General features: G+C 35.7%; 1 protein-coding gene across 1 annotated transcript in view; it reads right to left on the reverse strand.

Moving 5' to 3' along the window:
* FBXL17 (F-box and leucine rich repeat protein 17) overlaps positions 1-16,890 on the reverse strand; it is a 293,287-nt gene that overhangs the window by 191,240 nt on the left and 85,157 nt on the right. Inside the window, exon 6 of the mRNA XM_064437981.1 lies at positions 6,549-6,679. Coding sequence (XP_064294051.1) covers positions 6,549-6,679 — 131 coding nt within the window. The remainder of the gene's footprint in view (positions 1-6,548; positions 6,680-16,890) is intronic.

The following is a 16,890-nucleotide window of genomic DNA, read 5'->3' on the forward strand; positions in this document are numbered from 1 at the left end:
TGGGGTCAGCGCTTCCTTAAGGGCACATCTACCTGCTCTAGCATGGGGTCCTCCGTGGGCTACAGGGTGGATATCTGCCCCACTGTAGACCTCCATGGGCTGCAGGGGGATAACAGGCCTTACCACGGTCTTCACCACAGGCTGCAAGGGGATCTCTGGTGCCTGGAGCACCTCCTCCCCCTCCTTCTTCACTGACCTTGGTGTCTGTTTCTCTCATATATTCTAAGTCCTCTCTCCTGGCTGCTGTTGAACAGTGTGTTTTTACCCATCTTATATATGTTACCACATTGCTGACTGCCTCAGCTTTGGCCAGTGGCGGGTCCATTTTGGAGCTGGCTGGAACTTGCTCTGTCTGACACGGAAGCAGCTTCTGGCATCTTCTCACAGAGGCCATCCCTGCAGGCCCCCCACTCCTAAAACCTTGCTACATAAACCCAGTATGAAAGCTCATGCTGGAGCAGAGGAAGAGTGTGATGGTGGAGTGGCAGAGATGAAGTCTTAAAAACCCCTGGTCCTCACTGCCCTGCGCTGCTTCAGGGCGAGGAAGGCAGATGACTTTGGAATGAAGGATTGAAGTGAAGCCTGGAAAGAATGGGAAGGTAAAGGAAGATGGGGGGTTTTTTTGCTCTTTTTTCCCCTCACTATCCTACCCTATTTTTAATCGGCAATAAATTAATCTCCCCCGAGTCAAGTCTGTTTTTCCCATGACAGTAATTGGTGAGTGACCTCCCTGTCTTCATCTCAACCCATAAGATTTTCCATCTTATTTTCTCCTCCTGTCCTCAGGGTGGGGTGGGGGGAGAAAAGAGAGAGTGACAGAGCAGCTGGGTAGGCACCTGGCAGCCAGACAACATTAACCCACCACTCTGGACTAACCATAAAGGATTTTTTTTCTATGTATGTTTTCATAATAACTTTAAAAAAAACAAAAAGACCACCCAGAATTTAAAGTAGATAATTCACCAAATCATGTCAATTATCTTTCTTTGTCCAACTCTACGGTTTAGTATGAAATTTTAAAAATCTGACAGCCCCAAATCATTTTACAAAACACATATTCAGGGTGAATCAACTTTTCTTACAAATTTCATTAAAAAGTATGACACTCAAATGAATAAGCAATTTAAAAAGTAAAATTGTGTTACATCATTATGTAACTTTTTATGGAGTTCAAGTTTTTAATGTAGCTGACTAAACACCTGATAAATATGCAGAGAATTCAAAGGACATAATCTCTAAAATAGCACTGAAAAGATGAAATTAAATTAGAATTAAGAAATGCTAGTTTTCACCTAGAATGATTCATGACAAATATCATATAAAAGTACAAGTTACCTTTCTAGAAGGCTCTACTATATCCCCAAGTCCAGATTATACAAGATGACAGGAACAAGTATCAGTGCTCCTGAAGCACATTTCCACTTCAGTCAGATCAAAGGTGATGAATACTAAGATGCTATATTAGCATTTGTAGTCACCACAGATAAAATGAACATTTTTGCCTGTGCAAAAATTTAGGCAAGCAGAAAGCTTTATAAATTTTTATTTTAGAAGTAATTTTATTAAAAGACCTTCCACATCAAATATGCAGAGACTTATACTTTCAGGAAGAGAAGATTCATTTTATTATTTTTCTTGAAAATAATTTTAGCTTTCACTAATCCTGCATTATATTAATATTAATATTGTAAGAACTGAGCTACTATTTTGATGCTTATGTCTGCTAATGAAATGTTGGGGCATTCACACCAGCATCTCTGGGACTAAACATAGTGAGCTAATCACCTACTTAGGCCATCTTCAGCATTGTATCCACTACCCACAACATGTACAGATCACAGCAGATTACAAGGGTTCACATGAACTCATGGTAGGCAGTCAAGACAAAATCTTTGAACACTTCTCTAGCATATGGAACACCACATTGAGAATTTACTCTGCTAAGTAACTATGTAGAAACCCCCACATTCTCTATGCCAACAAGTATGATTCGCAATCCTGAGAAAATGACACTGCATTAGTGACCCAGAAGAATAAAGCAGATAGAGTCTCTTCAAAGGAGAAAATGCTCTTTTCTCCTGACTGCTGCTGCACAAGCATATTCGTTTTCAGGCTTGTGGTCTGGCTTCCAACCATTTACCAGGTTTCCTCTGAATTTCTTCCATATCTTTACTTCCTGAACACTACCCTTGTCAAAAGCCTATACTTCCAAGTTCCTCGAACTAGAATCCTCACCGACAAGTCTTAATCATTTATAGTGTGGGGAGACTGTCCCATCACACCATTTTTTTCTCTGACTTATCCACAGTGATATTTCATGAAAGCACTACACAAGGACAGCATATTTTCTCAGGACTGGTATAATTAGACCTAATCCAGGTTTCCCATCTGTGCATAAAGCTCAGGGAGCTGCACATAATACTTACCTTCCCCCACATCACTTATTGGAAGTCTGGTGGCAGTAAGCAATACCACTATGAGATCATCAACAAACATAACTCGCTGTTTTACCGTGCCATGTAGATACTGCATATCTGCCTCTCAGTCACAACCATAGCTTACTCTCAACAACCTCCAGATGCTCTGCAAATCTCAGCACCTGCTAACAAAGTCATCTACAATCAGTGTGTAATAAATTATCTCAAGAGAGCTGTATTTTTTTCACATATTATTAGAAAAATACTTGGCATTACCTACAGAGAGGGGACCAAAGTTCTCAAATGGGAAATTCTTGTCCTGTGATTGCAAAACCAGACATTAATTTTGTTACACAGGTGGAACCTTATCCCAGATGACTAGCAGTACCATGTCACCAAGAAAATCTCACTGCAGCTCTAGAAAATGTTCCTTACCTTTTCTGCACTATTCCCTGCACCACGATTTTTTTTTTTTTAAGAACCATAGATACAATAGGGGCTAACAAACATCCTCTATACAAATATTACTAATGGAGTGTTTTAGTAAGAAAGGTGGCTTAAGCAGGCAGAAGTACTCTAAAGACCTCACAGTCACTGCACAGCTTTTAAATGTCTAACTGTACATGAATGATGTAATACAGAAGATGAAGTGAACTGCAGCTCAAAGTCCACAATAAGATTCACAAAAAAATGTTAGATTAACTGCTGCTTGCTCCTTGATCATTTATAGATATAATACATATCTGATGTTCCTCAAATTTTTAGAAAAAACACACTCCTGAAAATTTTGCCAGTAAGTCATACTACATTTTCCTGAATCACCCAAGAGATTTATTTCTAGATGCCACTATTTTTATCGTATCAATTGAAATTCAAAAGAACAAATGCAGTGATCATTAAAACAACTTCAAGGTGATGTTGTTAAATCAAGGCTCAGAAGATATTATTCACATCACCATGCACAGAGAACTCATTGGTGCTCCTTTCCTATTGCAAAGACCTGAGATAGTCTACTCATGATACATACAGGAAGAATTTGCAAGTTTGGTTTTGTTCATATTTGCAATAAGTAGTGGCACTGTTTCCATAACACATTTAACCAACATGATAAATAGATTATGAAGCTTTTGAGAGAGCCGTAATACTTGAAGAAATCATTATGTTACATTACTTTAATAGGTCTTTTTTTGATCTTGTTTAACTCTAAACTTCTAGAGACTTTTTTACAAGTCATTATAATAAGACCTATTTTTCTTTCATTCTAAAACTAATATCAGGAGTAGCTCATCTGAACACACCAAACATATTTTTTGCCTTAGGTAAAAATAAGTTATTTTTTACTACATAAGCCTTTTAGATACTTTCAAAACCAAAAATTGCTTTAATCAGAACATAGAAATAATAGTTCTTGTTATTTCTTGCATGTGCAAAGAATCACAGCGCTAAAAATCTTAGCAAATGCCTGCCATGCAGAGATCTTGCACTCTAAGTTTCAGTTCCTTTCAGTTACTTAGCAAGAAGTGTAATGGTCACGGCATTAGATCTAGCACTGTGTCAGAAGAAAGAGAGCGCTATAATTGTTCTAAGGCCACAGCCTTGCTTATTGAAAGAATTTTTATGGACTATTTTAGATTTCTTTAGTGTGTCCAAAAAAGTTTTAAAACCAGTGATTTACTTGTGCTGTAAAACCTACCAATAATCAATTACATTTAAAAGGTAATTCATAGGCACATCTTTAAGCTATACCACTTTCTAGTTTTTGTTCACTTTCGAGTTGCACAAAGGAATGAAGGAAAACAGTTTTTCAAGGCTTTAAAGAAAAGAAAAAACCCTAACCCTCAGACATTCTAGACAGAACACAAAAGTGTCTTATTAAGCCTAAAAAAAAATCTGGAAACAAGCCCTATGTAGTTGGATCTCAGAAGTAGGCTTGATAATGAGGGGTGAGGGGGTGAGGTAGCGGAACTGGTCTCTCTATTTTAAAACAAAGAGTCAGGTAAAATACTCAACAGCTGGTATCTCGTATGTGTTGGAAACTGATAAACAAATGGTTTACTCAAAAGTATCAAGATGCAGAATCTCCTCTGACATCCCCTCTAACCAGAAGCCATCAAATGGCATTAAAAAAAGCTCATCTTGCCTTAAATCATTAATAAACTAATACAGTTAGTTTAAATTAACTTGGGTTTTTACTCAATGTAATATGAACAGTCCTGTGAACTTCTGAAGGATCATTCATATCCTCAAAGTGAATACGTACATAACACACTGTTGAACTAGTGTCTACATTGATTAAAACGCTGTGGTTGTATCATGTTCCTTTCATATAATTTTCAGCAATTCTTAATACAGCATTTAGTAGGAGTAGGGGAAATGAATTTATTCAGTTAAGACTACTATTTGGAGCTTCATCTCACTTGTAAAACAGGAAAAAAAGGCTAGTTGCCAAATGACTGCATATGAGTAAGATTTTACAAAGGCATTATTTTCTAAATTCTCTGTTTGCTTTTAGCTAGAAGATAATTTAAATAGCTAAACTTAAATTTGTAGTCAAGTTCTAGTTATCAGTCACATATTGAAAAAATACTGACAGGTATGATCAGAAAAGAACTACAGAGACAAAAGTCAACGATCTAAAAGTTTACATATAACAGCAGGTTGTGTGTAATTGCTGGAAAGGGTTTCTTTTTCTTGCTTAAGCTTCATAATTCTACCTATATTTAATATGTAGTATTAGAGTCATATGCATATATTTAGAAGATATATTTCTTATTCTAGTAAAGTAGCTTCAAGAACAGACTGACATCAGTTTGGATGATACTTTGCAGATTGTCATAGTCAAAACATTCATGCAGAAAGGTATACCATTTCTAACTACTTTAATTAAAACCTAAAAAGTGCCCCTCTTAAATTTAAATATTTCTTCTTAGTATTTTCTCTGACTTATTCTAAAATTTTCCATTACAGTAGCCTTACTCTGCGTATGAAAACAAGGCCCTACAAACAGAAAGGCCTGAGGCAACAAAATGTCTTCCAAACCAGTGAAGTTACATTAAGGGTCTGACTTAAACCTACAAAACCAAGAAACAGTCTTAAAGGCTAAAAGAAGTTACAGTAAAAGGTTCAATGGTACTTCCTATTCGTCACATTTCAACGTTAGTGTTTTTAGAACATTACACTTTCACCAGACTGTAAGCTCATTTGCACTTTAGTACATTCTTAAAGACTTCAGAAAACTCTGAAAGACAGTATATTAGAAAAAAAAAAAATCAGTAACCATTGGGGACAAAGTACAATTGCTAAAACATATCATTCCGGTTTATCTGAAACTGTTTTAGAATCCCCCTCTGTTAAAAGTGTCTCTTTCTTTTTGTTTAAAGCATCCGTTATAATAAACCAATTGGTTAAAAGTCATTCAAAATGTTCTTTCCTGTGCATCTTGAGGTAGTACCTTTGTCCAGTTTTCTCACTTTGAAAGGACACTTCCACTTTTAAAATTCTCAATATTTTTCATTTTTCATCTGATCTGCCTCAGCCATCAGTGTGCATTTATTTAATGTTAAAATAAACTACTTGATCAAAAGGACAGAATTCAGCAGGATAAGAGGTATTCTGGTCAAAAGGAAAAGCCTAAGGTAATACCCCAGTTATTCTTTCAGTTTCATTCTGGAAAGTCTCTTTGCCAAAAAACTGAAGGACTTGTTGCTTTAAGGAAAACATGAATCCTATCACTTAACTCACAAGCAGTTTATTTTTCCTTATGTAGTCACAAATATGCTTCATTGTAAGTATGCATATAAATCTGTTTAAATCCTGGCTACCTACTGAAGGAGTCATAATTGCAATTGTACATTTGAATCATACACAGTTAAGAGCACATTCGCATGAAATTTACAGGAAACAGATTAGTGCTGCTGTCCAGTTGTAACTAAACTTTTCTCCACTACAGAAATATACAAACAATCTGTAAAATAGGTTTCAAGATAATTTACCCAAAACAAGCAAGAACAAGCACTCAAAAAACACAGCTTGCTTTTATCTCCTCCAACCCGAGCCATAAGGAATTATTCTCATTTAATACAACTTGTTAAATTTGCTTTATACTGGGTTTAGATGCTATAATGAAGTTACCTGTCATTGATGATGCAGTTCAGACACAGATTGAGGGAATTAAGGTTTTTGCATCTCTTTACTATTTCCATCACGGTTTCATTGTCCAGTTCTGTGATATGACGTAGATCCAAGCTGGAAAGATTTCTTAGCTATTGAGACAAATATGATAGAAAGAAATAATGTGAAATTTGTTCACATACATAACACTTACAAAAACCGTTAAACTTTTTGGCATCATGTATGATATGTGCAACCTAGTCAATAAAGATGGGATTACTGTATTTTTTGCAAAAAGGAAATGTAGAGGCATTCATAGAATCCAGGTTTGGCAAATTTGGAATTCACACACTCCATTATTCCATGAAATTAAGATACTCGCACTCATGGTCCAATACATCTACAATAGAAGCCCAGGGCTTACTCCTTTGAACTATATGGAGTGTAAGATACCAAGGTAGCATACCAGCTCATTTAATTCTAAGAAAAATAGGGCAGGGAAGGAAGGGGAGATGGCACATTTGTGCTTAGATTCAAATGGATATGAGGAGAGACTGACTCCAGAGTCTAAAAGTCAAACTAAGTATATATTACAAACTCCCCAGAAAATACAGTTTTTATACTGTAGTCACACCTGCACAGCCACCAATAACAACTTGGATATCCTGAACAATAAAAGTTGGAGCCATAGAACAATATGATTAAGATTTATAAACTGATTAATGGGATTTATTACTATTGTTAAGGACATTATTGTCCTGCAAAAGCAAACAAAACCCTCTTGCTACTTTTATGAGCTACAGGTTCAAGGAAGAAATTTTTAACTAATTTCTGCAGTATCCTTAAACAGCAGATCAGTTCAGTCAGAATAACCTCCAAGTCCTGTTTGCTTTTTAAGCTGTCTGAAATAATCTCTGTGATACTCTGGAAAAATAATTGCATTAGGTAATAGTGACACTTTAATTAAATTTACCTTCCCTGTAAGAAAGAAAAAAATAATCCTATTCAGTGACTTAAGTCACTAAGGATTTGATTAAATAAAGACATACAACTGAGATCATACAATCAGTCCACTTCAGTAGTTAATTATTAAGTCAATGTATTTAAGGGGGAAAAGGGAAAGAGCTAAAAAGAAAAGGAAGAAAAGAGGACTTCAAATGTAGGTATTCTTCTACGAAAACTGGCATTCTAGTATTTTGTTTCAGAAGTTTTTAACGCTTTCCAAACCAAAGATGAAGATAAACCACATACTGCTTCGAAAAATTCTGCAGAACAAGCATAAAATTAAGGAACCTGACCTCTGAGAAACAACTGCAGGGTATGTCTGTAGGAAGCAGGACAATAATATTCCCATTATTAGGATACTACCACAGGTGTACTTGTTGTAATCCCACTGAACTTCTGATAATCTTATTTGCGTATTAGGGAGAAAAGCACATAATGGTTGATATTGTCTTGGTAAAATGGCCAGATTTTACAAGCTCTGCCTCTCTACATTTCAGACATAGTGCTCTAGGAGGAAGTTTAAAAGATTTACCTTCCATGCACCCCAAAAAAATGCTCACAACCAATCCCTCATTTTTTCTGCACAAATTATAAGGAGAAGGGGAAGCTTAAAGCAATTTTAATTTTTCCTCACCTCCATACAGCTATTCATATTAGATACCTCAGCCTTTATGCTAGGCTGGCAATAACATGACCCAGGCCCATCACATGGGAAATAAACCTACTGTACAATTCAACAATGCATATGTTCTATGACAGTAAACAAATATTGACCAGGAGACCTCAAAGACAAATAGAAAACCTTCTCATTAAAAAAACGCAGAATTCTTAACTAAAACACACTTTCTTTCATGACAACAGCCTTCTTACGAGCAGGTGACAATACTGGTGATTCTTTTTTCATTATTACTACTTTCAAAGTAAAAAATGTGAACTTACTCTATTGTTACCTCTTACCTAATTTGAAGATATGTTAGACAGTTTTTGAAGAAGCACTGACCTCCATGCACTGATTTATCTTTAATGTATCTACCTCACTGAGGCATTGACAAATGCAGCAGAAAGAATTTGTGATTTCCCAGGAAAAAAAGACTTTTGCACTGCATGGATACACTAAGAAACTGAACTGAACTCCTAGTACTCCTACTGACCAAATTAATAGGGTTTTCAAGGTAGATTTTATCCTTTACCATCACAGCAGAATGTTCATTCCCTCATTGTTTCTTTCCTTCATAATAATGGTCTACCATTATATTCAACACACAGTAACGGAACCATCACCTGCCTTTTTTACTGTCACATTCATTCATTTTAAACAGCGTACCTGACTCCTGACCTACTTGGTAGGTTAATTCTTTTTATCAGACACAACGTACTTGATCTAGAAAACCTTACTGACTTAGAAGTTTGAAGAGACTGCTTCAGATTGATACAAACTCCTCAAATATAATTTGATCTATACAACCTCACTATTGCTATTTCAGATGAGTGAATGACTTTCAAGAGCTGCAGAACCAGACACACATTCTATTAAGTACTGGACCTTCTGTCATGATTTTGTATCGATCGCAACATGACAGGTGAAAAGAATACCCCTTTCCCTATTTAAATCAGTGGTATCACCATCTTATTACCAGTCAAAGAATTGTTATAAATGTATATGTAAACATTTTTCATTAAAAAACTGGGATAGATACTTCAATAGCAAATGCCCTGTTCTGTATTTCACCTGAAAAAGTAATTGTAAGGGGTTAATGCTACAATGCTGAATTATTTATTAATATGTATTATTATAAAAAATGGGCAAGAAAAATTGTGTAAGTTTTATGCTCTACCTCTAACCGTCACATCTAAAATTAGTATGATCTAAAAAAATTATACTTCTCTGAAGCAGACAATTGGACAGTTGGGATGTTCGAATTTTCAGTGCATGCATAACCCTCGAGATTAAAATAGCATACCTTTAATTAGTATTTTTCCACAGGAAAAGGATATTCTGTGATTTAAATACTCCATCTTAGGGCACCAGGACAAATAAAGATTTTTCCTCTTGGGTTCCTCCCCCCATCAAAAACAATGTTCTTCATGAAGCAATACCATTTTACTGAGCAGTTTGAGGGCCATTCTTCTACAGATAATTCACATTTTTCTTCAACTCTTAATTTTATAGCTCTACAAAGAATGCTCAGCATGAGGAGAATTTACACTTTAAACTCAACTCCCGTAGACAAAATGTTTTAACTGAAAAAGGAATATTTAATGTGACAATAAAAAAGACAATACAAGTAGTAGAGGGTTTAAAAATATGAACTAGAAAATAAAAGAATTGAGAAAACAACAACAGTTAAAGTAATTTTGTGTGCTTAATATATACACAACCTTGCTGAAATTACTGAATATTGGCTGAGTGTTAGAATTGTATGAAAGTAAAATAATAGCATTTAAATTTCAGAGGGAGTCTAGTCAGATGAATGAGAATAGAAGGGAACAGAATGTTCATCCCTTCCTCTCAGTCCCACTAACAGACAGAGAATTAACAGCCCAGTATTTGTAAAGGTTTTGTGAGGAGACTGCCTGTTAAAATGTACTTAAAGAGAATTGTTTCACTGTGAATGACAGGTGCAAAAGAACCACTTATATCACAAAACAGTTTTGGAAAAAGGAAGTTTGAAAAACAGAGCTTCAGTTCTTTTAAGAATATATTAAAATTAAATACTACTATTTTTAAGAAACTATTTGGATCTCAAATAATTTAAATTAGTATTAAATGATTTTCGTTCGATACTTTTGTTGGTTGGTTTAAATGGTATTTTGTGGAGTTTGAGATATTTAAATATTCAGAGATTATAATACTATTTGTATGCCTGAATGTTATGGAGTTTGTAAGACTTCTGCCTTGATTACTGGAACTTGTAATATTAAAATATGTACAATGTTAATCAAGAAGCTAGAGCATTTGAAAACTGTAATAACAAACAACAACAACATAAAAGAAACAGCCAAAAGCAAAACAAAACAAGAAAATATGCCTGATTCAAGAGTGCTCAAGTTTAGGATAAATTTCATAGATGATAAAAAATTAGTACTACCATTGGGTACACAGGTAATTTTTCAGTGCAGTTGTATCAGCCCCTGTGAATAGTTAGCTGTTGTTGTATTTTATTGTATATTATCAGTATATAACTAATATAATGAGTATGCAACTCTGTTGTTGTTGTTCCCCACATGCTTCCACAAATCCTGTTGAGATAGGCTTCCTTAAAAATCATGTAATAGAATATGATCATAGAATCACTGAGGTTGGAAAAGACCTTTAAAATCAATTCCAACCATAAACCTAACACTGCCAAGTCCGCCACTAAACAATTCACGTAAGATCAATCCTCTTCAGAACTGAAGCCAAATTATTTCTGAAGGAAAGTGCTTATAAGGACTTAATGAGCTCTAAATTCATATCTTTTGCTAATTAACCTTAATTTTCTTGACACACTCTGTGTATACGTGCCTTCAGGGAATAAACTGCTCTCTGATTTAAGCCCCCCAAAGCAAATGTATGATCACAGAAAATAAAAAACAGCAATCTAAAAAAATTGTAAATTGTATTCTTTTTATTATGTTAATAGAATCTACAAACTATTTTTTAAAAAGTCATATATATTAATTTTTACTTAAGAGCTGAAGTAACTGAATTATACTATTGAGATATACACTGTTCCTGAAACAGTAATTATGGGTGGTTTAAAGAATTGGAAAATGACTGAATAGATACAGAGGAGACTATTTTCCCATTGACTGATTTAATGTTCTGCACAACTTCTAAATTCACTTCTTAAATATTGCAGAACATTGAGGTCCCACTGCTTAAATAAGAAAAACACATTCAAAACTTATGTTAGAAAGAGATATAATTTGCATCACTTACAAAAAAGAAAAAAAAAGAAAAAGTTTATTTTGAAGAGTGTAGGTATTTGTAAAAAAACATGCCTAAGAAAAGGTGTTGAAAATACATCTTGATTAAGGAAGCAAATTTATTCAATAGATTCCTTTGCTTTGTAATGTACCACAGTAAACCGCAATAAGAAAATGAATAACATTTGTATTCAACCTGCTCCTCCTTCCAAGATGACTAATAATAATTATTTGGTTTTTGATTCACTGCATGTATACTTTTATAAATTATGGTACAAAAATAAATATATTGCCTCTTCTCTAACATTAAGACCCATTGTAGAGGAGCTACTTGCACATACATACAAACACATATAGTACTGTGCTGGGATAGAGTTACAGGTCTTCACAGTAGCTAGTATGGGGCTACGTTTTGGATTTGTGCTAGAAACAATGTTGATAACGCAGGGATGTTTTCCTTACTGCTGAGCAGTGCTCACAGAGTCAAGGCCTTTCTGCTCCTCACTCCACACACCATTGAGTGGCTGGGGGGGCACAAGGAGCTGGGAGGGGACACAGCCAGGACAGCTGACCCAAACTGGACAAAGGGATATCCCATACCATATGACGTCATGCTCAGCATATAAAGCTGGGGGAAGACAGAGGAAGGAGGGGACATTCGGAGTGATGGCATTTGTCTTCCCAAGTAACTGACCTGTGTAATGAAGCCCTGCTTTCCTGGAGATGGCTGAACACCTGCCTGCCCATGGGGAGCAGTGAATGAATCCCTTGGTTTGCTTTGCTTCTCTACATGGCTTTTGCTTTGCCTATCAAACTGTTCTTACCTCAACCCACAAGTTTTCTTACTTTGACTCTTCCAGTTCTCTCCCTCATCCCACCACGGGGGAGAGCGAGAGAGCAGCTGCGTAGTGCTTCATTGCTGACTGGGGCTAAACCAGGACAAGTACCCACGTTACAGGACTTATTTTCAAGTTTATAAACCCTAGAAGTTGATGTTGAATCACATTATCACTGAGTCATAGTTTATTCTGGTTGTTATTTACTCTCAGGTAACTTTAACGAACTTTTTTTGTTTGTTTAAGTTTCACACACCCACTGAGCAGTGAAACCTTTTCAACCATGCAATCAGTCTTCTCTCCAATGCCTTTTCTACTGCACTGCAACTCGAAGGAAAGTTTCATTTGGAAAGTTGGGTACAGCTATCAAATTCTTAAAAATGATGAGAAGAATCTCTTAGGGGCAGACACAGTTAACTTCATTCAATAAAAATGTTCAGCTTTAGTTTGACAAGATGTAAAGAAGCTCTCTTACACAGTCTTTAGTACCACGTCATTTAAAATATCAAGCCAGTCCTCACAAAGCTTCTACCAGAATCACTGTGTTCAGAAATCCTTACTTAACGACTTTTTCCTATGATTGCAAGACTAACATCTAAAAGGACACCTTGTTAAATGCAAACAGGTTAAAATAAATCATATGGCATATTATGAAATATAGTTCATTATATTAGTTGATTAAAAACCAGTTATCTCTAGACCTATTCAAAGAAGAACAATCATGTGCTTAGTTGGGAAGCATGATGATTTCAGATTAGAAAGTATGCTGAAACATTACCATAAAAAGAGCATAAAGCAGAGTACTTCGTGTCAAAACAAATCAGTTACAAAAGAAAGGGACCATGTAGTACCTCAGTTTAGAAAAGGCTCTTGCAAAATCAATCTTGTCATGTGTAGATTATCATTATGTCTCTGTCAAGCTGATAACGTCTGCACTGAATGAGTCCTAAATATTTGCTCTATAAATCGGAGTTTTGATTGACTTCATACTGGCCACCAACTCAGAGACAGGTTTGACTGAGTTAGATTGGGCATGACTCTCAGGTAACAATTATGAGGCAAAGAAAGAATAAAGAACACATTATTCCTAAAATAGTTCTAGGTAAACTGACCATGTATTGGTGATCAGAAGAAAAAGTTAGAACTCTTTTCAGTCAATATGTTGTCCAAGGACTTACATGTATTTAGATGAAAACATCTAATAAACTTTACCAGACATAGCCCATCAGAAGTAGCATGGTGTAGAAGCAAGACAAGAGTTATACTGCTACAAAGCAATTACTCTTGTCTGTATATCAGAACTCAAAGGAAGAAGTCAAGGAAGTGGACTGGAAATAAAACTATATCTAGATTCGAAATTTGCTGATGCTGGTTATTAAAATACTACTAGAAGTGCTGAGAGGCAACTATCCCAAGAGGTGGAGAAAATTACACCACTTTTGGGGCCAAAGATATGAAATTAAAAAGATCACTACTTCACTAGTTAGCATATAGTTTCTTATTCACACTTAAATAATTACTAAAAATTACCCATCTGGTTATTGTGTCTTCAATGCAATTACCTAACGTGCATAGGTACTTTGTACATTTGCATAGATATTTGCACTTACAGGAGAAGAAGAAAGTGAAAGGTAAAAAATAACCAGAAATAAACTCTTGAGACAAGGATGTGAGGAAGAGAAGAAGGGAGAAAGCAAGAAAAAGCAAATCATGCAGGGAAAGATAAGTAATAATAATAAAGGTGAGGAAGAAAAAAAGATAAAATAAGGAAACAATAGTTGGGGATGTACTGAAAACAGCGGATAAAAAACTACAACACTATATCCAGTACATGTTCTTCCCTCCTCCTTGGAACCAAAAGTTGAGAAATGTTAGCCTAATTTTTCCTGATATCATAGAAAACACCATTCAGATCTTTTATGACACTGTTTCACACATTACAGCTATAAAGCAAAATAAAACGTTCTAGGTCATCAGAACAAGCCACTGGTTTCAACTGGGAGTCTAACTGTGAATTGCATACACACATACTTCCTCTTTCCCTTTCTCTCTCCCTGTGTACATATATGTAGTGCCTCTCATCTTGCCCAATAATAATTATTTACTTTAGGTGCATTTTTTGCAGTTTATAACAACTTCAAGAAAAAAGGTACTAGTGTGATAATGTGGTTTTGCTCAAGAAGCAAATTTCTTTGAATGTCACTATGTTGAGTAGAAAACTAATGAAAATAAACCCTGAATTTTTCTTCTTTTTCTAAAATATATATTTTCACTACCATACCCCAGAATTAGCTATTAAGATCTGCGCTTCAGCAGCACTGTAATTCAGAATTTTCAAGTGCCAGTATTTTTAAGGAGAGCTAATATTACTAGGGGGAAAATAAAGTAATAATAAAACCACTGAATTTTTATACATCCATCAGCCTCAAAGCAATTTTATAACAGATGCCAGTGCTGTTATCTCCAGTTTGCACACAGGAAGCAGAAGAACAGAAGGGAACCAGGTCTGCACAGCCTTGCGGGACACACTCACAGACCATGTAGAACAAAATAGATTCCACGTTCTTTAAGAACATGGGACTGCAATTATTACTAAGGACTTATGAAGTACTAGTTAAGAAGTCAATACAACACTGACCATAAGAAATATATGATGGTTAGAACAACAAAAAAAAAGATGTCATCAACAGATGAATTTTGGAAAATACAGATGCAGCAGTTAAAGATTATGTTACTACTCCCCAGATATTTGTTTTAACTCCCTGCTGGAGCGCATTTCCTCCAAAGAACTATAGAAATGGAACATGTGCCTATGCCAGATGCTTCAGTGCAATTCATAGTTTTAGTTAAAATTGTCTGCTGTACTACAAGGAAGTAGTACACCTGCAAGAGGAACCAGGTAGAAACACTACTGCAGTCACTGCAGCAAGATTAACCAGATATCACTTGTCGATAGCTTCAGAGTGAAGAAGCCTGAATTCAAATACAACTTCCCAATTGCTGTATGACTGGGAAAATCTTACTCATGCTTTTCTTCCTTAATATATTGCACCATCCCACTTGCCTATATCACATGCCTGTATACCTCAGCTTAAAGTAGCAAATATAAAAAAATACCTTGTTATTGTGCACAGAAAGTCACTCAGATGTGAAAGAATACTTAGCAAACCTTATAGAAGACCTCTATCCCAGACTTACATAATAGTTCGTGTTGGAAGGGACACTTAAAAATCATCTAGTTCGATCCCCCAGCAATGGGCAGGGACATCTTCAACTAGATCAGGTTGCTCAAAGCTCTGTCCAACCTGACCTTGAATGTTCCCAGGGATGGGGCATCTACCACCTCGCTGGGCAACTTGTTCTAGTGTTTCAGCACCCTCACCATAGAAAACTTCTTCCTTATATCTAGTCTGAATCAACGCTGGTTTAGTTTAAAACCATTGCCCCTTGTCCTTTTGCTACAGGCCCTACTAAAGAGTCTCCCCATCTTTCTTACAAGCCCCATTTATGTATTGAAAGGCTGCAATAAGGTCTCCCTGGAGCCTTCTCTTCTCCAGGCTGAACAACCGCTAATGTTCAGCATTATCACATCACTGTCTTTGCAGTATTAATAGCCTACAGAAAGTTTCTATAGTTAGAGCTTGATAAAAGGAAACTGGAATCCCCAAGTCCCAACAGAAAGCACACGCACCAATTACTTATCCCATATGACTTTTTCAAGTTTGTGGCAAAGCAGCCTCCTAGGTATTTTCTTAACGACTACGTACAAGAGCATCACTCATATCTAAATTAGTATTTCTAATAACTTATTTTTGTTGTTAAGCCACATGACAATCAGAATTATACATTTATAAGAAAAAGCAAGATCTTGACTTTTCTATGATCAAATAGATGGGAATATAAAGGCTCCTGGTTGAAGGATAAGACAACTATTAAATACTCAATAAATCTAGGCCAGAATAATGCAGTAACCAAATCATGCACCTGAAAAGCAATCTGTGTGGGAATTTCCCACAAAGCCTTGGACTACATAACCTGTCTACGTCAGATTTCTAAATTAGATACCTCCTATAGTTATGTTCTGCACATAAATATAACCTGTAGTTACACATGTATCATTTCCACAGGACATGAAAATTATTGTATTATTTCTCTCTCCTACAGATACATCCCCCTTTTACACAACATTTCAGCACACAGAGTCGTTTCCAAATTGCATCCTTTGAGGTGCTATAACTTTACCATAGAAATTAATTTCTCTGGCTTATTTCTTTTTGCATGTGTTCCAAAATGTCTTCAGTTCTTCTGTATCTTCAGCTACTGAGCTGCCATACACTGATAAAAATATTTTACAGATGTGCTGAATGGTTCTGTATAACAAAAGGGCTGTATAGCTACACCAAAAAAATACATATTTTCTCTAGACATGTTCTGTTTTCATTAAATACTCTCCACTTGCTGCTTCAAGATCTCTTTAACCATTTTGTGTTTACCAGAACTTTTCATATTCAATACCCATTTCTACAGTCATCTTTACCAGTTATAACAACTTCCATTTTCCCATATGAACTTTAAAAAAATTTCTTAGCTATAAATACTGATTTATCTACTCT

Source organism: Phalacrocorax carbo, chromosome Z (genome assembly GCF_963921805.1).
Source record: "Phalacrocorax carbo chromosome Z, bPhaCar2.1, whole genome shotgun sequence".
In the NCBI taxonomy this organism is placed as follows: Eukaryota; Metazoa; Chordata; class Aves; order Suliformes; family Phalacrocoracidae; genus Phalacrocorax; species Phalacrocorax carbo.